Source organism: Mercenaria mercenaria, chromosome 2, assembly GCF_021730395.1.
Source record: "Mercenaria mercenaria strain notata chromosome 2, MADL_Memer_1, whole genome shotgun sequence".
In the NCBI taxonomy this organism is placed as follows: Eukaryota; Metazoa; Mollusca; class Bivalvia; order Venerida; family Veneridae; genus Mercenaria; species Mercenaria mercenaria.
This window is the reverse complement of record NC_069362.1, coordinates 16,367,514-16,394,235: the sequence shown is the minus strand read 5'-3', so window position 1 is coordinate 16,394,235 and position 26,722 is coordinate 16,367,514. Positions and strand designations below refer to the sequence as shown.

At 34.8% G+C, this 26,722-nt stretch overlaps 1 protein-coding gene across 1 annotated transcript in view; it reads left to right on the top strand.

Moving 5' to 3' along the window:
* The window catches only part of LOC128550906 (protein psiJ-like), a 30,366-nt gene extending 11,938 nt beyond the window's left edge, over positions 1-18,428 (top strand). Inside the window, exons 4-14 of the mRNA XM_053530932.1 lie at positions 5,691-5,829; positions 7,365-7,396; positions 7,762-7,866; positions 8,315-8,432; positions 10,300-10,328; positions 11,434-11,538; positions 12,903-13,059; positions 14,005-14,030; positions 15,207-15,308; positions 15,736-15,853; positions 17,185-18,428. Of these exons, the coding sequence (XP_053386907.1) occupies positions 5,691-5,829; positions 7,365-7,396; positions 7,762-7,866; positions 8,315-8,432; positions 10,300-10,328; positions 11,434-11,538; positions 12,903-13,059; positions 14,005-14,030; positions 15,207-15,308; positions 15,736-15,853; positions 17,185-17,369 (1,116 nt within the window). The 3' untranslated portion in view covers positions 17,370-18,428. The remainder of the gene's footprint in view (positions 1-5,690; positions 5,830-7,364; positions 7,397-7,761; positions 7,867-8,314; positions 8,433-10,299; positions 10,329-11,433; positions 11,539-12,902; positions 13,060-14,004; positions 14,031-15,206; positions 15,309-15,735; positions 15,854-17,184) is intronic.
* Positions 18,429-26,722: the final 8,294 nt, after the last annotated feature.

Here is a 26,722-nt window from a genome sequence, read left to right as displayed (position 1 = left end):
ACACATCACTTAAACACTTGACCCAGCTTGTGGTGTAAAAGAGCAAAATTATGTACGTTACCATTTACTTCCTGTTGCAATTCACGTTTAAAATAAGTGGTTGAAACTAGATGATTTGCTGTAAATACATACTGCATTGTCTTCATTTTATTCAAGTGCGCAAGAAGTCACTCTGTAATTGTACTCAGGAACTGACTCATGAAAATTAAGGAAAATTCATATAGTTATCTTTTTTTATAGCAGTTTCACTCATTTAATGATCATCAATTAAGATCAGATTAAGTTTCATATATACATGATTTTTAGCTCACCTGTCACAAAGTGACAAGGTTAGCTTTTGTGATCGCGCGGTGTCCGTCGTCCGTCTGTGCGTGCGTGCGTGCGTCCGTGCGTGCGTGCGTCCGTGCGTGCGTGCGTCAGTAAACTTTTGCTTTTGACCACCCTAGAGGTCACATTTTTCATGGAATCTTTATGAAAGTTGGTCAGAATGTTCACCTTGATGATATATAGGTCAAGTTCGAAACTGGGTCACGTGCCCTCAAAAACTAGGTCAGTAGGTCTAAAATAGAAAAACCTTGTGACCTCTCTAGAGGCCATATATTTCACAAGATCTTCATGAAAATTGGTCAGAATGTATATCTTGATGATATCTAGGTCAAGTTTGAAACTGGGTTACGTGCCTTCAAAAACTAGGTCAGTAGGTCTAAAAATAGAAAAACCTTGTGACCTCTCTAGAGGCTATATATTTCACAAGATCTTCATGAAAATTGGTCAGAACGTTCATCTTGATGATATCTAGGTCAAGTTAGAAACTAGGTCACGTGCCTTCAAAATCTAGATCAGTAGGTCAAATAATAGAAAAACCTTGTGACCTCTCTAGAGGCCATATTTTTCATGGGATCTGTATGAATATTGGTCTAAATTTTTATCTTGATGATATCTAGGTCAAGTTCGAAACTGGGTCACGTGCGGTCAAAAACTAGGACAGTAGGTCTAAAAATAAAAAAACCTAGTGACCTCTCTAGAGGCCATATATTTCATGAGATCTTTATGAAAATTGGTCAGAATGTTCACCTTGATGATTTCTAGGTCAAATTCGAAAGTGGGTCATGTGCCTTCAAAAACTAGGTCAGTAGGTCAAATAATAGAAAAACGTTGTGACCTCTCTAGAGGCCATATTTTTCATGGGATCTGTATGAAAGTTTGTTTGAATGTTCATCTTGATGATATCTAGGTCAAGTTCGAAAGTGGGTCATCTGCCGTCAAAATCTAGGTCAGTAGGTCAAATAATAGAAAAACATTGTGACCTCTCTAAAGGCCATATTTTTCATGGGATCTGTATGAAAATTGGTCTGAATGTTCATCTTGATGATATCTAGGTCAAGTTCGAAACTTGGTCATGTGCGGTCAAAAACTAGGTCAGTAGGTCTAAAAATAGAAAAACCTTGTGACCTCTCTAGAGGCCATACTTGTGAATGGTCACGTGCCATAAAAAACTAGGTCAGTAGGTAAAATAATAAAATAACCTTGTAACCTCTTTAGAGTCCATACTTTTCATGGGATCTGAATGAAAATTGGTCTGAATGTTCATCTTGATGATATATAGGTCAAGTTTGAAACTGGGTCAACTGCGGTCAAAAACTAGGTCAGTAGGTCTAAAATTATTAAAATCTTTTGACCTCTCTAGAGGCCATATTTTTCAATGGATCTTCAGGAAAATTGGTCAGAATGTTCACCTTGATGATATCTAGTTCAGTTGCGAAACAGGGTCACGTGCGGTCAAAAACTAGGCCAGTAGGTATAAAAATAGAAAAACCTTGTGACCTCTCTAGAGGCCATATTTTTCATGAGATCTTCATGAAAATTAGTGAGAGTCTTCATCTTGATGATATCTAGGTAAAGTTCAAAACAGGGTCACGTACCTTCGAAAACTAGGTCAATAGGTCAAATAATAGAAAAGCCTTGTGACCTCTCTATAGACCATATTTTTCAATGGATCTTCATGAAAATTGGTCAGAATTTTGATCTTGATAATATCTAGGTCAAGTTCAAAACTGGGTCACATGAGCTAAAAAACTAGGTCACTATTTCAAATAATAGAAAAAAACGACGTCATACTCAAAACTGGGTCATGTGGGAAGAGGTGAGCGATTCAGGACCATCATGGTCCTCTTGTTAAAACTTTGTTTCATGTTGAAAGGCTTTCCTAACTACATACCTGGCCTTGTTGTTACTGACATACATTGAATCCCACCGGGATTGTATTAATTCTTTAATCTATTATTTAGGTTTTCAATAATTATTATGATGTGTAAAAGATAAAACGAAAATGTTTATTCCCATCCCAACGCGTAAGTATTTCGATTTATTTTTAAGTATGTTTAATTGTTCAAATTTCTTCTTCTTAAAATACCACACTTGTCTTCCTTGTACTATTTGTCATTCTTACAGACAATTAGTCCATACGGACATTTGATAAAGGGATAGGAAACCAGCTCTTGAGATGCATTGTGTTTAAAAGCCGTCTTCTTAGAATACCACACTTGTTTTCCCTTGAACGGAACAAGGAACTTATAAATCACGTATTGCACATGAGGCATCGCATGTTGTAAAATATTTTAATATCTTTTTCCTGATATAAGGATGCAGAAGAATTTTTGGAAGTAAACTAGCTAAATACTTATTAAAAGTATAATTTGTAATTGTTGCTGACACCACTTGATTATTTATAATATTATTTACTTTTGTTTAAACTGTTACGCCCCGAAATACATTTTTATAACACCGATCATTTCGTTTTTCAATCATTTGAAACTATCTTAGTGATATCTGTATCTTGATGGCCAATGGAATGCCAAATGGCCAAACATTTGGAATGTGAAATGTTTTCTACAGGCAAAAAGTTATCTATATGTACAATGTATATATGAAGAGATTTTACATACTTTGTTACTTTACTCTGACATCATTCTGTGATAGCATATTGCATCAATAATAAATCACACGTTATCCTTATTTTCGACCATTAGTATACTTTCTACTATCGTGGCTGAAACCGACTTCTTACCAATCAACCAAGCTTTCAAGGACATCTGCCAAAGTACTGTGTTAAGGGGCGGTAGGGTATGGCTTATCAAAAGCGCTGCCTTTCTAATTTAGTACAGTTTTCCAGATTTATTGCATACAAATTATAAATCAGGACTTTCTTTTGTTTGTTAATTAATTATGAAGCAACAAAGAAAGAAAACAAGAGGGTCATGATGACCCTGCATCGCTCACCTGAGTACATTGAACCGCATGTTTCAAACTGATGCTAAAATATTAGATCAGTAGGTCACATTTATGGTCACTGAAAGACAGTTTCAAGATTGGTATGCAAAACTGTACATGTCATCCAAATTTCAAGGCTGGATCTTAAACTGGAGTGGTCACAAGCAAAAGTTTACGCATGGACACACTGACAACGTAGACCTACTGACCTAGTTTTTGACCACAGTTGACCCAGTTTCGAACTTGACCTAGACATCATCAAGATGAATATTCAGACCAACTTTCATACAGATCCTATGAAAAATATCGCCTCTAGAGAGGTCACAAGGTTTTTCTATTATTTGATCCACTGACCTAGTTTTTGAAGGCACGTGACCGCGTTTTGAACTTGAACTTGATATCATCAAGGTGAACATTCTGACCAATTTTCATGAAGATCCATTGAAACGTATGGACTCTAGAGAGGTCACAAGGTTTTTCTATTTTTAGACCTACTGACCTAGTTTTTGATCGCACGCGACCCAGTTTCAAACGAAATCACTTCCGCATGACGTCACAAGATGTTTTACTTACCTTTAGGCCAAGCTCTTCAAGTAAAGCAAGAGTTTCGTCCCTTTATATGGCTATTTTTAGAGTAAAAATGTTCGGAAAAAATACCGTATTTGTTCAAAATTTACTACGAGCGCACCTTAGAACAATTTTCTTTCATGTATCATTCTCCGTGTTTTTGTAATCCTCAACACATATCCAAAAACTAAAATTGTTCTCCTCTGCGCTTGTATCGTACTTTGTTGATAAAGTGCATGAAAACATCTAAAAATGTACAAAATCTGTGTTGATGATATGAAACTAGACCATGGATCATGACTTTTAACGCAAAACTGATACATTTTTTCTTCAAAAAATGCAAGATTAAGCCTTTATCTTTCAAATAATCCATATCGTTGAGATGTATTTTTACTTTCATTTTCTTCGAAATTTGGGGGCTAAAACTGTGCCTTATCATACATTGTCCTTTTAGCCATAATACCTTAATCTTTAAGTATCTGCATAACGATTATCTAGTCCTTGAGTGTATCTTTACTGTTATTTGTAGCAAACTGATCACAAATCATACCACGTCATTATATATGTTTTGTGTTCAAATTGTAATGCTTGTGAATAAGAACATCCGCCTCTGTTATAAAATTATTGAAGAAAAATCTGAAGTGTTGTACACTTTTCTTGTTATCAGAGGTACCCATATACGGTAGGAAAACCTGCATATTTAGAGTGTCTAATGCAAAATATTGGGATTTTCCATTTTAGCGGCCATTTTGACAGCCATTTTGGATGTTTTTCAAATGATTTTCTTCTTTGTAATATACATTTAATGTTTATCTTGTTACCTCTAGCAACAAAATTAATACATACATTAATAATCCTGCCCAAATCTTGTATAATTTAGAGATAAGTCAATTTTACATAATTCTGGCGGCCATCTTCGCGGCCATCTTGAATACTTCAAAATGCTCAATGATGACAAAGTTGCATCATGCAGTTTCTATGAAGGTACATGTTGTAGAACCTTTTTATGCCAAAATATTTTGTGCATACTGTAAGCTGAGGTTAGGTAGCTTATTAGCATTTGGCATACTGACTATTAGGAATGAGGTGCTTAACAATCGGCCTAAAATAAATTAGTATTAAAAAAACAGATTCTGTTTCATGCATACCGTATTCTTTAAATAGCAGAAGAAATAAAATGTAACGAATGTTCTTCTTTTAAGCACTTTATATTTTAAGTAGCTTATGAAATTCCTTTCGTTTATAAATTACAACACAAGAGTCATCTAATAGACGTAAGACGAGTTTAATTCCTGTCCGTTATGCACTTTTTCAATAAATGATACAGCATAAGTTGTTAGGAGGGACTATGCGACAACTTTAATTCATTTCAATACAGACAACGCTTTACATGATGATTGCATGTAGGACTAGATGTAAGATGATCTCTGTAGTTAACATTACTCTTCCTTTGAGTATTGTATTTAAAATGGTGACGAAAAACATAAAATGGATATGTAAGTAGCATCATGTTGTGTAGTTTCATTTCTACTTTGGCTATCCTGTGCAAGTCTTCAGTATATTATCACGACTATATTGTTCCGGAGGACAAATAATAAAATATAGCCAGATTTTATCAACTTCTTTGTCAGTGTAAGGAACATTTCAAAAATGTTAGGCTTTCGCTTTATTCCTGTGAAATCCATGCAAAAGGTCTACCAATGATGAGGTATTATTTCGTTTATAAAAATCAGGAAGTAAAAGTTTTGGAGATGTTCGTTCGTCCGTCCGTCCGCTCGCCGCCAGTTAGCACTAAGAAACAGGTATATTTACAGACATATACTATCTTCTTATATCATTGTTATAAATTTCAGATAGAAAGAATAAGCGGGGATTTCAGCATTGCTACCCATAATTGTTCGTCACTGCCATGCGTGCCGAAGTGGTCCAATCTAACTGACAATGAATACACCACTGACTGTTGCTTTTCTGACAAATGTAACGACGATTCGAGTACGTTTCTTCTTTCTCAGTTATAAATCCCCACCAAAAGTAACCAGTTAAAGTACCGGGTATTACTACAAGAAAGAGAGAGAGCCCTAACCTTTGCCCTGCTAAATTTCTATATTGGACTGGTCCATCACCTAATTTGGACAAAATCATTTATTATTCGAAGGTGTGTTCACTCAAAATCTAATAACTGAATAGCGAACAGTGCAGACCATAATCGTGCCGGCTGATCTTGGTCTGCACTGGTTGCAGAGGCAGAATCACTTGCCGCCAGGAGGTTAACGGCTAAACACGTTAGATTCCCTACAAAGTTTGCCGATGATAAATTTCCGTTACTGTAACATTAAAAATAACGAGGTATTTGGCATATATATTGTTTACCTTATGTCAGTCGGTAGGTCTGTCTGCAGGTATTGATTCCGGACCAGTAATTGTAGAACGCATGGGCCTACAGCTATCAAACTTCATAGGACGACTGTGTATGAATAGTAAATAGCCCCTATTGGTTTGGGCAAAAACCAATGTCACAGTGACATGAGCCTGAAAACGGTTTTATAGGAAAATTACTTGTGTTCCGAAAATATCATTAAAGTGTTATTAAGGGAGTTAGAAGGCCAAAGATCACATTGATCTCGAGACTGAACAAGGGTATCTCTTATTAATTAAAAGACGCTTTGGCCTACAATGATGTCGAATTCAGAGGCTGATTACATTGTGGGCTAATAAAAATCCGCTATTATAGAAAAGAAAGTAGGTCAATAATTGTCAAGGTATAGTAATTTTGTGGTTAAACTGGTTTTCGAATTTCGATTAACAGCTGAAGAAAGCTTGAGTATGCAACCATCTATTGCCATAGAATGGATAGTTAGAAGGGGGTGTTAGGGCATTTGCAAGTGGTTAAGGTAGCTGACTTCAAATCACTTACCTTCCCCTTCTGTGGTTTCGAGCTGAGAAACAGTTTTGCCCAGGTGTCCGGCTGGGATCCACAATTTAAGTGAGAAAGTCCTCATATGACGTATTGACTTTATATATTAAGTCACAAACTAGTTTCATTGTGAATGGCTCATTAGTGTGTCTACATATATACAGGTCATGCTCTTGGTCCGAAATTTAGATAAATGTTGTTTTCATTATTTTGTGCTGGCAGTAAAACATAAAAAATCTGTGAAATCGCACTTTATACGTGTTTTAGTATCTCATGAGTAACACTAAGTATAGTCTCAAGTGTATTATAAACCTTTCCAAGAATCGATCCATGTAAATATTATGATGTCATAATGAGCGTTATACAATGATGCCATTTATTACTATTGTGTGTGGAATAAAAATGGAGACGGACAGAGTTAAGGAAATTACTTCTTCAGATTAGAGAATCAGTTCAGAAAAATCAGTCATGCAGCATTAAAACAGAACTCTATAATAAAATTGAATCTGAAATGAAACTGGTGTAAAAATAGTCTTTCAATATAGGCGGATCCATTTTGTTATCAGGTCATTGATATATGTGAATGATACGGTGTATTTTTGCATTTTTTCAGTGGCATCAAATACAGTGGATGACCCGGCTGTGGTAAGTTATATTGTTAAACAGTATGGAACAAAACTGAAGGGCAGGTATATATCATGTATTTTTCCAAAATTCCCTACATTTCAGACATATTTTAAATTATTGAACCTATTTTCTTTTAATTTAAGAAACGCAATCATCACTTTAATGACGTTTCATGAACACCAACTGGTTGTTCGGCATGTTTCTGAAATGTGATACTAAGAAACAGCGGTGAGAATGATTTGCGGTTTTAAATGTTTAAGGTTTGAAATAGTTTCAAGTAGTACAGTCGTACTATATTGACAAGCAGATAACAGGTTGAAAAATCACCGAAACCTTTAAAAGATTTTACTCAGCCACTGAAGAAAAACTTGCATCCCTTTCAGGATGAGTGTTACAGTATATCATGTAATAATGAAGGGTGTTTGAGTGATGCTATAAGTGAAGGGAAGGCAAGACTGTGCCCTGCGTTTCCAGATTGGGGGTGTACGGTAAGCCGAGTTCTTTCTCAGCCAGCCTTTTTATAAAACAGTCTCGCTTTCAGTTCTTGGATAACTGGAAATCGTCTTCTATTCTTAACTTGTATTTTGTACGAGTGACACTTGATATAAACTTACTGACTTAAATATAAACTTACTGACATTAAGCACTTAATGAGTCCTGCAAACTATACCTGTGAAGTTCAGTAGTTCTAACCGAGAACAAATCCAAGTTCTGATCATGATTTATACTGATTTTACGTCCCTTACATAACTGTATTTATTCAAATTGCTGTCCCCAATGGTCTACCGTAATGAGTTACGAGTAAGGTCAAAATGAGATCCCCACCACCAACTGAAAAAATAGTACAATTTATTTACTCACTTGCTCTTGCTGTTCCATTGGACTGTTATGGAACAAAACATTTATATATATATTTTTGAATTTTTTTTATTACAGACGACTAAGACAAATGAAATGTATACCACTTCTTGCTCACAAGGGCCCTGTCATGCCGCTCAAATACAATCCATGAAAATAGAATGCTGTACTGGAAATCTCTGCAACTTGCCAACAGGTACAAAACAATATTAACACAACTTCGTGAAGAACTGTTTTCCATATTTTTGCTTGCATAAAGCAGTCACGCATTGTTTATTCGAGTCTGTTTTACTGTAAAGACTGTATTTGATTGATAGTCACCAGCTGCATCTAAACATTACTCTAGGCACGGACGGGCAGCTTGATAGAACCACTAAGCTTGAGAATGTTAACTAAATGACTTCCTTCTACGAGAATCCATTTAATATCTAAACATATTGCATACTTTGAGAATTCAATACCAAGACGACTCATAGCGACAGTAGAGGAAACACTAAAAGACCGAAACACATATTGTAATTTGAAGATTTAGTGGAATGATATAAGTAACTAAATACAGACGGAAAAAATGAAAAGTTCTTTGAACTAAGAAACCCGTGTATCTACAGTTACAAACTACTTACGCCGATGAGCAAAACAATCAACGCATGTGTATTGAATGTCACAACAATTTAATAAAATGAAATTCATCCAAACAATGAATAATGATTTCCAATCCTTTCCTTCAATATATAATATCTAAATACTATTTTTCTTCTTTTTTATTATAAGTAAAGGAGAATTAATCAAGATCATTTTTAATGGTAGAAGTAAGTCATCTTGTTTTTTACGTATTCATACAGGCCTATTGATGTTTAGCTAACTGAGCGGTGAGTTATCAGTGTCTCCTTGTGTCAGTCTTCGCCAATCTTCGTTAGTCCGTCGACGTCAACAAATCAAATGTTAACATTCTCCATGTCATAATTTCGGTTTATCTTAGTGCATTTTAATCAGAATGGTACCCTCAATAAAATCTTAGAACAGATCGAAAATACTGGGTCATCTGAGGTGAGAAAATGTCACTAGACCGGTAAATAAGATAATCCTCCTCATCCTCATTCACATTTGTCAGAATATTTGAAAAGATTTTAAACTTGGTTTCCTGAGGTTACAAAATAGGTCAGTGCTTCAAATCATAAAAGAAAAATGCTTTTAACGATCTAAAGGCGTTAGAATAGTCTAGGTAAAGTTTAAGACTAGGTTTTCTGAGGCCTTTAATTAGGGGACAAATTGCCCTTAGACACCACAGACCCGATTTTAAAACAATTTCAAAGAATTTGAAACTTGGTGAGCGGTCTTTGGCCATCAGACCCTCTTGTTTGAAGTATCAGTGTTATAGTTAAAAGTACCGAATTGCATGGTTATCATATTGTTATTGTATTATTTCGTATGAATTCGTCTAATATCAGTCAGTTCAATTTTCTTCGATAAACAAAATGCTTATTCATTTTCCACATCTGGCCTCTGTGGTATTGTAAGGTCTTTCATTGGGGTCATCTTACACACGTAATATTAGGCGGCAGTGTGATCAAATGATAGGGGGGAAAACGTGATGCAAAGGCGCGATGCTAATCAGCTAGACTAAGTGTTACACTTTCACATCGTGTTTCTGCAATTTCACATCGTTTTATCGCAGCATTGTTCCCGTCTAGTTTATTGAAAATTACCATGTATGATAGTGCGACAGGACAATATTTTCTATCGTACTCTGGAAAACGTCATCACGTCGAAGGACCGGCGCCACGATAACGCGATGCGAATGTTAGAAAACATGGTAGTGCGCTGTTGATACTTCGCCTTTAGATTAATGTATATTTCATTGTTACAGAAAGTAATACTAGAAACAGGGATCTTTGTAATAATATTAAACCAAATTGTGCTGAAGATTATAAAAAAGTTTGCCAACTACAGCGATTGATATGATTATTTACTAATAGAAGAATATTGAATAAAATATCAGTTACCCTGTTGCGGTACAGATAATGTTGGCACTATATAACGTGTTTAATTTCTGTATATTTTAGCGACACCAACTACAGATGACCCGGATGCGGTGAGTTAAACTGTTAACATAGATCTATTTTACAACCTCTGCGGCATTTCTTTCGCACAAAATTAATTAGAAAAGTTTTCTCTTATGAATATGCTTCATATCTATTGCGTAGTGGCTAATCGTCAGCTATATTATTTTTTTTCTCTCTTCTTTTTCAATACGGAATACTTCAAGTCCATCTTGGTTAATTCTAATGCGACAAAAGTTTATCTATTAGGGACCCACAGTCGATCTCTGGTTTGCGAGAATGACCTATGTTTTCACTACCATTTACCACCGCCGAAAGACAAGCCGAAGTTTGGGTTAGAGGAGTGGGTTTTATAGAAATATCCATCTATCCTCTCGAAGTACGCAAAACTTTTGTCCGGAGTGGTTTATCACCGCCAGTTTTGCAGGGGAGATTAAAGTTAAATCTCTTAATTTTTAAATTGATGAACTCTGTTATCCGATGACTTGCTACAAATGGCAATTATTAATGTTATTGCAGCAGATTCATATACGGCCCATTTTGCACGATCCTGTAAAATGATACAATTGTAAGAAAGCAGTACGCTAGTCAAAGCCCGCAACATTTTTGTCTTTTTGGTCGACATGTCGGTTTCCACTTTTTCTATGTTATTAGATGCGTGACCTCTAGGACAGTGCTATGGTATGATACGGTGATAAGGAAAAGCAACTAGCTGAATATAATCTCTCCAGTTCAGGTGACATGAGGTCATCTTTTGTTCACGTGACCATAAGTTTGCATATTGTATTCATACACCCAGTTGTTTTAATACAAACTTTAATTTATGTGATTTCAGCCGCCGTATTACATTAGAATGGTGTGAAGGCGTACCCGGTGGAATAGCATAGCTTCACGTCGTGAAAATAATTGATATTCTAAAAAGCCTTGAACTGTTTTCAGTTTTGTTGTTAAGATCGTCTTAAGGACTGTCAGAGTTTTCAAATTAAGTATACATTTTGACACTGGTGGCAGCAGCCACCAAATAAAACCAGTCTTGGTTTAGAGACCGGTATAGATTTTGTAGTCTGTGTAAAGAAGGTAACTTTCTTTTATTTGCTAAATCATTTTTACTGGACATTTATAGAAACATTGTTTCAGGAGAAGTGTTACAGCATAACCTGTGAGGGTGAAGGTTGTTTGACTAGTGTTATAAACGAAGGTAGTCCAGGACTGTGTTCTATACCTACAAATGGATATTGCACGGTAAGCAGAACTATTCTGTTAAAAGAATCTCGCTGTCTGCCTTACTTTGTATTTTTAGAAACTTTGCTCTCTTTCTTTTTGTATTAATACCCTCGCTTTCTTGCTGTTCCTATTAAAGAACCTAGTAGATTTACTGTATCTCGCTATCCAATATGCAAACTCTCTTTTTAGCTCACTTGCCACGTAGTGACATGGTGAGCTTTTGTGATTGCATTTTGTCTGTCGTCCGTCCGTCGTCCGTTCACAATTTCTTGTGAACACGATAGACACCACATATTGCAATAAATTTCAATCAAGCTTGCACACAACTGGTATTGGCATAATATATCGGTTACTTTTGAAAACTGGCCAGATTCAATCATGTTTTTTTTCTTGAAGGGCCAATATTTGCTATTTCCGGTTTGTGAACACGATACAGACCACATTTTGCAATCAACTTTAATCACCCTTGCACACAACTTGTATTGGCATAATATCTCGGTTCTTTTCGAAAATTAGCTAGATCTCTTTTTTGGCTTGTGAACGCAATAGAGACCACAATTTGAAATCAACCTTAATCAAACTTGCACACAACTTTCAAAAACTGGTCAGATCATGTCCTTGATTCTGGAGTTATGGCCCCTTAAATGGCCAAAACTTGCTATTTCGGCTTTTGCAGCCATATAAACAGCAACAATTCTTGGATTTCATGATTAATCTGTCAGATCCGTTCATTGTTGCCGGAGTTTCATCCCCTGATTGACCTCTGAAAGAGCCAAAATCTTGATATTCTCTAGGCCTGGGTCGGAACTGGGACATGTCGAGTCAAAAACTAGGTCATCAGCTCAAATCGAAGGAAAAGCTTGTTTAAACAACCTAGAAGCCACATTTATGACCATATCTTCATGAAACGTAATCGGAATATTTATCTTAATGGTTTCTACGCCGAGTTTAAAACTGGATTATATGGAGTCAAAAACTGTTGTGATTCCTACAGTATATATCACAATTCAAATAAAACAAAGTGTTGTTATATATTTTCTGATCCTTTGGAGTCAATTCATTACATGTGTAAAAGAGTTCTGCTTAAGCCAGTACCAGATGACGTGAGATATGTTGCAATTTCATAACCTGTTATGAACAGATACAGTCAAACCTTGCCTGCTATCATTCTACTTGATTGCATTCAATGCTTCGTCAATGGTATATACTACCTAAGTCAAGAAGACATACGCAGTTTGTCTACTAATTGTATGAGAACGACTTCGCGAATATCAAAGTCAATCAGGTATTTATAAATCACCAGAAAACACGGGAAACGTACCGTTTAGCTGAAACCATCCTCTTTTATAATATAAAACTGTAAAAGTCTTATATTTTTACAGTTTACAAAAGTTACGGGTGAAAATAACGTGGAAACTGCCGGGTGTGGAGCAGATACTGAAAATATGCCTACTCTTTGTTCGAACATGGCCGCCTATGACTTTCCTGACGGTATGAACATTGTATCACAATGTTGTAACACGGACCGCTGCAATGACGGTATTTACATTTACAGTCCTACTTTTTTCTCTGCAGAAGCAACTATTGTAACATTATAGAAGCATAAAGTTCTACTTCGCCTCCAACTGCATTCACCATGAAGAAAATATGCTAGACAAAAGTATCTCGAGATGCTCGTTCACGAAGTCATTAACTGCTACAGTTCTAGGATGATTTTCATGATAAAGCTCACTAACATTATTCAATAAATGACATTGTTGTACTGTACCATGTACAGGATATTCAGAAATTTATTATGAATATGGTTTTAGTTTCATCGAGTGGTTTGAAAATGAAATAACTCACGAGTGGCGTAACAAGATTGCATTATGATTATCTCCAATAGCACGAGATGAAAATAAAATCATATTCATGATAAAAATCTGAATTTTCTGTGTATTGTATGCCCGAAAACAGCAAGAATGACTTTTCACCCAATCGAATATTCATTTACCAAAATGTGCAGCTGTACGAGTTGTGCATAACTCGCTGTCCCCGATAGTTATTTTTGTTCTAGCATTTCAAATCATTTCAAATCCAAAAGTGAAATTATGGTTTCCGAGTAATAAGTACTTGCGTATATTAGATTTTATGTCATTGTACGAATATATAACGCATAGAATGTACCTTGTACTTGTTGTAGTCATTGTAAATATTATGTTTGGATTTGTACAAGATAGATAAATACGTTTGTTTACTTTCCATATGCATTTTATTTCTTCAGATGATACCGATATCAATACCCGCTGATACTAACATAGCTCTTGAAAACCAGTAAAAATACAAACCAGTGCTTCATTGCATTGAAAACAGAGAAAATATGCTTCGCTGCATTGAAAATAAAAACAAAGAAAATGTGATTTATATTTCATCAATATTTCTCAATATTTTATAACATATAATATAATTATATATTAAATTATAATATTTATATATCATTTGCAGGAAACATCAAAAGAATACCCAATGTTGTGAGTAGATTAACGTTCTAAGTTTCCACTGTGTAAAAATTGTAGTTTTGATACGCTTCTTGGTTAAAATCTAACAAAAGATAATAGGTAAGAGTAGATTTCTCGGAAGCACAGAGCTCCAAAAACACAGACCCAGAGCCACGCATTTACATAGTAGGCCCTCAACAAAAAGAAGCTGTAATGGAAAAATATTTCAGACAGGTTGCTTCAAACATCCAACAAGTACATATTAATCTAAGCTAAATATTGATAAAGGGGAAGGAATTGGTAAGGGGTGAAATGGGGTCGGGGGTCGGGGAGGAATCCGAAGCGGAAAGTTGAACAAGGACGAATATACAAGGGAATGCCATGTTCTTTAAAAACAGTCGCACTTAAACGTAAACCACAATAGCGCAGACACTAATGTACCAAAGAAAAACACACAAAGACGATCAACTGAATAACAGAAAAACGAACAAGCAACACATAAGAAAACAGTAGGGCACCGTTATAGACTAGAAACCTAGAAAAACATTTAGGGCAATATTTTAATATTATGTCCAGCTGCTTCGAATGGAGGAAATACAATAATCTAGTTATACAATAATGTTTTATGTATAAAGTTTTGACTGACACTTGCCAATAACATATTTTAAGAAGAATGCTCTTTCACCGGGACAGTTCCCAAAATAAATGAGTTCTGAAATTATTGATGTCTGACTTTAGATAAATGAATACAACAAATTATTTATTTGGTAGTTTACAAGATTAAACATCAGTCCTTATCATTATTTTACTCTGTGTGTGTATGTGTGCGCGCGTGCGCGCGCGTGTGTGATGAACACAATGGGGCACCGTCTTGGAATGGTCCTTGGTTCTCTTAAACCGGTATTTGGTGCGCACCTTATCCTAATCTTGTTGTGCATGTCGTCAGCACGTTCTGGCTGAGTTATGTTACACTGTGTTGTTCCCTTTAGATGATTTCGTTTCAATTATTCAATTATATCATCGTCTTATCAAAAAACAGTGTATCGGGAGACAGGCGTATTTTACGGGGTTTTTTTTCGAAAACACCCTACTTCTTAACAGTAATAAAAATTTAATTGCTCAACAGTTAAAAGGTAAATTTTAATCTATTTCTGAAACTATATATTCAGATATACATGTAGCTTTGCATATTTAAAACTGTTGTTTTAGGAATACTGTTACTCGGTGACATGTAATGAGACTGGCTGCATTGAAGAAGCAATACAGAAAGGGATAGTCGTCTACTGTCCACAAATTGGCTTTGGATGCATGGTAAAGATACATTTTAATATTATACTTGTTTAAGCGTCAAGCTTCTCGACTTGATGATTGAGAGCGGCGATGCGGGCTCCTTACCCAGAAATAATTACATTTAATAGTTATGTCAGCAGTTACAACGTCAGTTGCAAGAAGTTACATTTAATAAGTTTAGCAATGCCTTATCTGTTCTTATAATTTAAAACATATTAACATTCTGCTATCGATTTTCTTTTATTACATACATTTATTGAAACACAATGGTTACCATTTGTTCTTTATCACCAACTTTACTATGTTATTATAGCCCGCACGGATTAAGTATTGTGTAATTATTTACGTACTTGCCTTTCCCAGACACTGTTTACCGAACATAACAGAAAGACGTTGAAAACTTATTTTTTATTTTTTAAATATTGTATAAATTGGAACTTTATTGCAGACGACATCTACAGGGGGCTTGTATATAACTACCTGTGCCCCACAACAATGCCAGGAAATTGATGCCTTAGGTATTAAAGTTGAATGCTGCTCTGGAGACTTCTGCAACGGACCACCAGGTACAAATCTGAATAATATTGTATGTTCCTTTTGAAGTTCGAAACAACTTTTCTCTGTAGATGGTTATTTCGTAATTTGTCATACATTACGGATGCGTGTGTTTTTGAGTGGAGGATCACATATCATACTGTGATGCTGTCTATTTTTTGGAAGATCCCAGATGACCTTCCAGACATTGTTTATAGGTTCGAGCGTGCAGCTTGGTAAACTAACCCTTATTTTCCTGCTTATTGCTTCCTCATAAAATACTCCCGAATTTACAGGGTGAGGCCACTCGGCCATGGTTTCCTGTTGCCATTTGACGTAAATATGTATCATTGCATTGTTAACCCTGCACATGCCCCCTTCTGAAATGAAAGAAAAGTGTTCTTACTTAAGCAAAATTTATAGTCACAGTTTATCGGGTTTCTACCCAGAACTTTTTACTAGATCTAGAGCTCTATTCATAAAAATTGTACGTAAGAATCTAAGAATTTAAAATGCAATTGCTTTTTGCTTTGTAGTTGTTAGGTTAGCGCAGAGAGTAATGAAACTCTTTGAATGTGCGTACTGAAGCTACACGCAGATTGACAAAATATCATCAGTATACATTAGCTATAAACGACTTATGACTTTAATTCCTGTGATACATAGGTATCTTATGAAAAATAAGTAAAAGTGCAGTCGCTGTAGTGTTGAGGAAAATAAAGGTAAATGTACACTGGTAAGAATAGTACTGGAGCAACTGTCCCATATATTTTACCACTAAAGTAACAGCAAACCGTGTGTCAACATTCAGCTGAATACATATTTTACTACATTCTACATGTTGTTTGTACTTTTTGGCGTTTCACAATGTCTCGAGATATTGCTAGAATATCAGCCTGTGATATTTACATTCTTCGGTATCAACTTTGCTGAATCCGTCATACAAACTTATTTTCAGAGTTTTGCCATGGTGGACAAAAATACCAAAATTTCTGTCACTTCAATGATGTAAATTCTAAACTAATTTTGTATGTTTTGTATGATCTGAGCGTTTGTGATTTGCTTTATTACACTTCACAAATTCCATGGTTACGTGCTATGTTCAGGTTAATGTGACTGCGTACGCTGATGTAGAAATCTTCCTACACCGTTCTCTGAAGACGTTTTAAATTCTTTACGAAAACGAAAGAGCTTTTAGGCGGTCCGCCTCAAAATTGTGAATAAGGTTTCAAATAAAGAAACATCCCTGAAGTATCATAAGGACAATAGAGCCAGTCAAAATCGAAATTCCATATATGCGCGAAAACAAAACTTCATGCCAAGGGATCGAACAGACTCTTTTTTGCTATATTTATTTCTTTAGTTCGCACAACTCTAACGACACAGTCTTCAGCTCGGACAAGTACAGAGGAAACGGGTACGTCTAGTACCGGAACATCTGGACCTACTGGTACTACAAAGAAAGACACTTCAGGAGCCGGAAGACTTGGACATCTGCGTTACATCATTTGTACTCTGGTCACATTTCTTGTTACTATTATTTCATAGACTGCTCCCAGCACTGACAGTTCTGTAAACTATTCATTTTTATTTTACATTATTCAGACTCTTTCCGAGGAAACAATTCCTAGAGATGTTGGACATTGGGTAAAAGGTGGCCAAATTCAACTCTTTGATAAGCAAATGCAAAAGACACTTTCGATGTCCACAAAATGTTCTTAGTGTTTCCCAATGTCTCCCAAAGATAAAATTAATAAGAAACTTTTTATTGCGATAACTTGTGGGGGTGTATTTAATTTAGATTCACATATGTGTATCAAATGAATGAAAAGTTATTTATTAGATAGTACATGAATCCGTGAAGAAGCGAGAACGCTTGAAATATGAAGAGTATAATTAAAGAAATGTGCCCAGTCACAACAGTAAGAATCAAGTTAAAACGTTTAGTACTTTAGAAAAAAATATATTATATACTTCTTACTGTTGTGACTGGGCACATTTCTTTAATTATACTCTCTTTAAATATATTGTTGTTATATTCGGAACTCATTAACATTTCCTTTTTTACATTATCTAAATAAGGATCAGGCAATATAATGTGTTTAGAACTGTTGTTTGTGGAAATATTTGCTTGTAATAATCATTTAACAATAATATGTTCATTATATAACAATAGAAAATGACAGAAGAAAATATATTCTAAACTTCTGTTTCTGAAGTAATTTCTCTACTTTGCATCCCAAAGAATGTTATATTCGGAACTCATTTGTATTTCATTTTTACATATCTAAGTAAGGATCTGGTTATATAATGTGTTTCAGAATTTGTGATGTTTATTTAGCAATAGTATGTTCATTATTGAATTACAGAAAATAACTAAAAAAAATGTATTTTTAAACTTATGTTTGTAAAGTATTCTCTGTATTCCATCCTAAATATATTTCTGTTATATTCGGAACTCATCTATATTTCATTTTCACATATCTAAGTAAGGATGTGGCTTAATAATGTGTTTCAGAATTGTTGTTTGTGAAATTCATGCTTGTGGTAATCATTTTACAATAATACGTTCATTATAGAATTATAGTAAAAAGTATAAAGAAAACAGACTTCGTCGACTGTTTCTGTAACCTTGATGATGCTCCCTACTCTTCTCTATTAGATGTTGATGTATCATACCTTCTAGTCTGTATCATAACCTCTAGGTTTTATTATTGAAAAAAACTCAGTAGTATTACAAACTCGGTAGTATTAAACTTGTACGTGTTTCTATATATGATGTAAGAAAAAATAAAGTATAGCATGTGTCAAATAATTAATCGAATTATAACTTGTAAACGGCACACAGAAAGCTGGATATTTATAGTTATATAGGTTCTGTAGTTTGATTTATATAATGCTGGGGTAGTTTAACTTTCTCTTCCCATTGTTGTCATTACTATAGTTCACTATGATTTAGCTTAAGTTGGTTCTGCACGTTTGGATCGAAATTTTTTCTACAATTTGATTAAACTCTGATTTTTCAAAACTTCAGAGTATACCAAGAAAATTCAGCAAATAAGAAAGATAGGGTCGTGTGCTTGATTTTTTGCTAGACTGATTAAAAACATTTGGACCTCACGCAATGTTTCATAATGGGAGTCTATGGGAAAATCATAACTTTCATAACAATTTCGCGAATAGAAATTTTTCTACAATGTAGATTTTGATGAAATTTCTCACAGTTGTAAATAAACACATGGCCTATAATTTGGTGAAATAAAATGTATAGGTCCGTGTGCCTATTTTTGAGATATTTGAAATCGAAGATCAGTCTTGAAGTTTTAAAGTAAACCGGACATTCCATGCTAATTTTAAGATATTATTTTGAATGTTTTAACGTGTCATGTGTTTTAATATCATATTTTGACTTTAGAAAGATAGCAACAGTGCCACTGTAATAGATTTACTCGCAGGTTTAGATTACATCATAAAATTAGTTTCATTTCCGTACGCCGAATCCAGGCTTTATTCTACGTTTTCCGGATAAATGACGTTACGCCATCACTTCCGGTTTATCAAACGTGGAGAACTACCTTAAGTCTTACGCTGGCTGTTATTCAATCGTAAGCGTTCTTTTAATACAGCGTTTTACCTTGAATCATAATTTGTTTGTTGGTCGTTTCCAAATTAACACCATCTCCCGGAATATGATTAATTTACAGATTAAATAGTTAAGTTTCCAACTATGGAAATTAAGAAATTGAAACGCTGTTAAACAATTGGAAACATTAGATAAAATATTTATAAGGGTAGTAGTAATAAAATATAAAAATGTAGAAAGAAGTACAAATATTGATTTTACTTCCCGAACTTGAAGCATGTAACTATATTTAGTAATTATTTTCCTGTTCGGTACGTAGGGAGAAAAACATAAATTTGTTTCCAGATAGAAAACTTCTTCTACTGGTTAAAACATGCTAATGCGATTGAGTTTTGTAGATATTACTAAGATAAAGGTTTATTTTTATGATTACAGAGACCAAACAAAATTACTAAGATATAGGTTTATTTTTATGATTACAGAGACCAAATACACCCGCCAAATATACCTTTAATTTGATTATATTTTACCGAATTCGAAATGAAAGATGACAAAACATCAAAATATTTACCTGCTTTAAGTTTATTCAACAAGAGATCAAATACACTTTCCTGAAAGGTTTCTTAAATGCGCATGCATTTTGATGGACTATATCAAAATCATATATGAAATAGCATACCTACGGAAGCCTATTAGGGACATTTTGTCTTAGTTTTTATGCATAACATATTATGTGTTACGTGTTATCAGTTACCTCTTACATGTTGCGTATTACCTCTTAGGTGTTATATCTTGTGTGTTACTTATCAAAAGTTAGATTTGCCTAGTTCTCAATAGGGAGACAAAATTGGCGGACGTTAACGATTACTGCTTGTGGCACTTTACCCATTTTGGTGACCACTAGAGCTAAAAGTAGAAAATAGCTTTAAACGACCTATGCTATGAGCAACATGATGGATCTTGATCAAACCTGGTCTATACCACCATTATAAGGTCATTTCCAAATTTGTTTCAAAACGCGCAATGGCCCCCTTGTAGAGTCATCTAGATCTAAACAGAGAAATACCTTTAAACCTTTAAACACTTTTTTCATGAAGTCTTTTGCTGAATTTTCATTAAACTTTGTATGTAGTTTAAACATGCGGCATTTGATCCCTTTCTGAAGCCATTAGAGACATAAACAGAAATACCTTTAAACAACTTTGAACACTTGCTTACCATCACGGCCACATATTGCCATATAGTGCAAGATATATCCAGATCCACAAATAAGGGTAGATTGTTTGTCTTATCTATTTTCAATCTTTTGTCAGATATTTTGAACCCATACTTCCATCAATTCTTCGAATAGTCGAGTGCGCTGTCAACCTACAGCTTTTGTTTCTTGTTGTTTTTAGGGATGACCTAAAACTGTTCTGTCCGAATATATGTCATGTTTATCTCAAAAAATACTTAACCTAGAGTCACCCGACCTAGGATTATTATTGAAAATGTTACGTTTTATTTCTGGTGTTGTGGTTTGAGTTTATAAAGCCATGGCCATGACTTATATACTTAATGTAAAAGGAAGACGGGGTTTGGCTGTTCCAGGAAATAGAAAATGCCTTAAATTGGTGCGAATGGGCATATGCAGTATTATGTATTTCATTACTGCCCATAAACAGACTCGATAAAACCCATTTCTTATTTCCTAGTGATTAATTTCAGATTGTGGCCTTGCATGATATATATATTTCCTTACTTCCCATAAACAGATCAAATAAACAAATTTCATATTTTCTGTTTTCTTTTTTCTTTCTTTCTTTTTTTCCCCGGCTTGTTATCTTGCTGCCATGCTGCATTAAATATTTCATTACAGATCTTGTGCGTCGTCTTTTGTTAAATGCGCAGTTAGTAATCTAAATATTTTATCTATTATAAAGTACGATAGCCTTAATAGAGACTATATAAGTCCTTACACATAAGATGAAATACCTAATTCCTAATACCTTTGACATAAGATGAAATACCTAATGCCTAATACCTTAGACATAAAATGTAAGATGAAATACATAATGCAAAATAATGAACATTTTACATATGCAAGAGCCGATAAATAAGACTTAAGTAGGAACTCGCAGTTCGCGCCGCACTAAGGACTGGAGTTTTTTTTTCCAGCGTATTTATAACTTCAACAGTATTAAAAGCTTTTTAACACCATACACCAACGTTTAAAAACAAAACATATATCACTTCGGCAGTTTAGTGTCCCTTTTTCAGCTTAGAATTTCGATGAAAATATTCTTAAAACGTACGTGCGATTTTTGCTACAAATCAATGTTCTGCGTAAACCCAAGTTAAATTTACATCAGACTTCCCTGAGGCAAAGGAATTGTTTCATAGAAGTGTCCCCTAACCAAATCTGTCTCATACCCAAAAGAATCTTTATTTTCACTGGATGATGCAATGAAAACTGATATGGTGAAATGAAAGATTTTTTCGTTATGTTAATAAGTGATTAAATCAAACTTTTTTCAACAAGTGTTAATACCTCTATATATAGCATCTTGTACATGTACGGAATTTTGAACACTTTAGGTTTGAGCAGTCTTACTAGACATTCTGAGTCTTGGCTATATATCTTCCTATGGGAACCACACATTACACAGTATATATTGACATTTTCTTAGCGTACTTTCTTGCCAAAATCATACCGATCAAATACTTTAACAAAGTACATTAGATCAGACTTTCCATGCGGAATGTAGATTCCACTTAACAGAGCTATTCGGTCGAGCTTTGTGAAAGAAAACTTTATACATTCCACATATCAGTTAAGGTTTCAGTTAATGTTTCCCGTTTCACCTCTACCTTACGTGTATAATCTAAGAGGTAATAGATAATACGTAACGTATATTACATCACACATAAGAGGTAATGCATAAAAACTAAGACAAAATGTCCCTAATAGGCTTCCGTATATACCTGAAACGGGATTTTCATTCAAATACTTCATGCACAGTGGAAAACACTTTGTAGCTATTTCTGAGAGATTTTATAACCTACAATGTCACTCCATGAAAGCGTTACAAAATTCCTGTATTGTATTTTTAAACAATTTTTTGAGTTTATCTTTTATTGTTGTCAAACATTTGACTAAATAGATTTAAAGTAAACATTTTCATATATACTATATTTGCAATACACTTAATTGATAAAAGTTATACTGACGAACATTCTTATAAAGAAATCTCTACTATAGAACAGGTATCCTAAGTAATGTCTGTCATCAAAACATGCTCTGAAATATTTTACATGAAATAGCAATGTGTGCGGTTTAGAACAATCATACGACACGACGCGCGAACATGCAACACAAGAAACTTGTATTGTACATGGATTCTGTAAAGTTTATTGAAAACTATCGTACCGTTCGGGAGATATTAAGTTTTGTATCATGTGAAGTCATATACACTAAGTGAAATACATGTAGCTATTATAAGCGAAGAAATATTTGAAAATAGAGTGTTCTTTAGAATACATGCAAGACAGATACTAAGTGAACTGCATACTTCCTAATAGGAAGACTGTAGTATGATAGAAAACTATTTACAGGTAGTCCTTAAAGACAGAGCTTGTCGGGTAGTCTTTAAAGACAGCCATGACAGACAAAAGCATTGCTGCTGTAAGAGGACTGATGAAGACGCAAGGTACCGTGTGTTTCTTAGCATGTCAATGGAGAAAACTCATGAGATTCTCACTAAACACTTAGCTTTAAGAGCAAAGGGCCAATAGGGGTCAAATGTACTAGAAACGCAGAAAAAAATCTCAAATTTAAATGATCGCTCCTCCTAACGGACCTGAATATACTTTTAATAGCCATAACAACAGACTAGTGGGCCAGTGCAAAAAAGGTTTTGTATTCCAACTTCTTTAACTCAAGGAGTACTGTCTTACAAATTCCTACTATGTACAAAAAGTTAGTCACTGCAAAAAATATAGAAGCAAAGTTCTGAAAGCTGTTGAATGAAAACACAAAACAAATGCGTCCAAGGACTGGTTTCCAATGACAAGGCTAGGGCTCACGAAAGTGGCATCGTTCAAAAGTTTCTGAGAGATATAAAAGAAGAGATACAATGAATTTTCTCGCTTATTCCTTGTGACTTTTTCTTCTTTCCAAATCTGTGAAAGATGTTGTCTGAGTGCTAATATTTATCGAATAATGCACTTGAAAGTAGTATTCAGTTACTTAAGACCATAACAAGGAGGACTACTGCAGTGTTCACCTCTTGAATTTCTGGACTGCGGAAATACGTGGAAGTAAAGGGCGAATACTTTGAAGGGATTAACTTTATTTGAATTCTGAACACAGACTGTGTACCATATTCCAGCACGATTGTTATTATTTTTAGAATGACACTCGTATCTTTATATATTGTCTGGACTCCTCTTACAAGCATTAACGACAAGTAGTGCAAGGTAATAAGGGTAAAAGTATGAAGAGACTTCATAGATGAGATAGTGAGGAAAATAAAAATATGAAAGTATTAAACATAAGGTTAAGTTATTCAAAATAAAAACAAGGAAAAACATTGCTCCTAGTATTCAAGAGTCAACAGAAGAATGAAGGGCCTGCTTGAATCCCACAAGTTCTGTCTGCTAGACCGCAACTGCTTAGCCAATACTGCACTCGAATAACGAAAACTTGTAGTAGTTGACAGTGCTGTGTAAGAGCCTATAGGTAGAAATGTGCATGTGACGCGTGATCAAGATATGATAGCACACATGTACCGGGACGCCCGCTAACCCATAAACATAAGTTTGGCGTCATTTTGTCTGACTAATATCTGCCAACTAAGTTCATGCTGCATGGAGGTGACACTATCATATGGTGCAAATTATGTTTAACCCTCCAGTGTTCTATGTAGCATATCTGCTATCATCTATAGGTATAGAAATACATGAATCAATAATAATAAATATAATCCGCGAGTTAAGAAAATTAGTTTATTCTGTCTACTAGTAGAAGATATAAATCATTTTTTCACCAAATAATACTTAACGTTAAGGCGCGTCGTTTTATATTTACTAATTAATTTCATTATACAACACGAAACCCCAAAAATTAGGTCTTTATCTTGACAGTTCACATCGTCGATCACGGCAGTGTGCACATTTGTAAACAAACTAAAACAGAATTTTTAAAAAATCACAATTTTACACTAAAACTCGAAATGATGAATGAAATTCATCTTGTATATGATCTTTAATTTGAAATCGTACATTGATCTGCATCTGTTCCGTTTATTTTATTCATTTTGCACATTTATGCTGCATTTTCACATTTTAGCGAACACGTGTAGTAAAATGACGATTGACATACATTTTTACAACAGCCAATCAGAATGACCTGTAGACCGGATGTTCATTAGGGAAGGACAAGCAAGTATTTTCTGTAACGTTGACGAAAACATATAATATGTTGATGATCTCAGCAATATGGAATATTGAGACAATGTGACTGGTGCACGATTGAAGATAAATTATCGCTTGTTCAATATACTAGGTACCCATTCACCGAAGGGAAGTTCAAGCAAGTTTTTGTGTAACATTGAAATAACTATAAACTACGCCTTGTTTTTCTAAGATAAAATGTATTTAAGAAATGTGACCGGTACACAATGGAAAATAAATTACCATTTGTTTGATATTCATAGTACACATTTACCGAACTGTGTGTTTTAGGTATGAAATGCGCGATTGAAACGGGTTAGTATATTTTTCCCTTCATGACCATGGTTCTTATAGAATACCTAGGGGTAGGGTATAACATGTACAGAGGCATTTTCTTTCTGGTCTGGCGCCAGTGGTTCAGATATGTATCAAAATCAGTTACATTTGAATGTCCGTGAACATTAGGGCGAACTTCCCACTCAGACACAAATTTATGTATTTCTCCTTTTGTACCGAACGGGAAAGAAGTTACTAAATATAGTTACTTGCTTCAAGTTCGGGGATTAAAATATCTTTTTTCTTATACCCTAATGAATATTTAATTTAATGTTTTCAAATGTTCAACACTGTTTTAATTTCAAAATTTACCGATTTGGAAATTTAACTACCCAATCTGTAAAACAATTATGTTTTGGGAGAAGGTGTTTATGTGGGGGCGGTGGGGACGAGGGAATGTAATAGTAGTATTGCATTCAGGGAGATATAAGGAAATATATCAAACGCTATGAGCATGTGTGGGGAATGTAATAAAAATGTTTTTGTAGGACAGGGGATGTAATGGGTAGAACTGGGGGTAGAGGGTATGGAGGGGTGGTGTTAGAAGTAGTGGAAGAGGGATACTTGTATTAAGAAACATTATGAGACATAAATGTAGGAAGAAACAGTGACATTGAGATATGTGCCATAAAACTTTTACCAGCGCTGTTACAAACTTGACACTAGTGACATTGACCTTTGAGTTGCTTGGTGCTCAAAGATATCTACCCCTTACTAAGATCAATCCGTATGTGACGTTTGATTATTTTAGGGAAATTATTTAAGAAGATATGGTAAACTTGAGAAGCTTGCCGTAAGTTTTCTGTTTTACCTTCCCTAATTTCCTCTTCATTGATTAAAAGGTGTTCACGTGGTGATCCCCTCTGCTCTGTTTCTGTAGATGGTCAGTAGATTTTCAAGTAGATCTACACTTCACATAAACGGTCGATAAAACAAAACAATCATAGGGTTTATTAGTGACCCTACACACTTTATCCGTAATGGGTAAACTAACATTCCCATAATTAACATTAGTCAGACTATAAAAACCTTGATTAGTGACACTCTACTAAGTTTGTTTAATATGTCGCGATTGATAAAAAGTATGGCCGCCAGGAGACAGGGTCCGTTTTGCCCATATGACTAAAGTGCATTGTTTAAAAGACGTTTTGTCTGAGATTGCTTGTAAGATTTCAAATTGTTCATTGCGTCTCTCTCTACGATGTCTCACCAGATTATTGGATTATGTAAAACATCGCTAGAGGGCATTGTTATTTCTCCAAAATGTTTAAAAGACGAATTGATAATTCTGTCAAAAACTGCTGGTCCAATTTAAGAGTACTTTCTCAGAAACATTTCTTTGATGTTCCGCTACCAAGACTTAAAAATATTCCGATTCGTCAAATAGCTGATCTTCAAACGAGACGCTTTATGTGTAAGTCCCAATCTGACTAAAGTGCATCTCCTATTAACGCTACGCACATAGGATCTGAAGACGTGCTATTGATAGCCTCGTTCTTACGACCCTTCCGCTTGCCAATCGGAGCCTTACTTACAACATTTTATATGT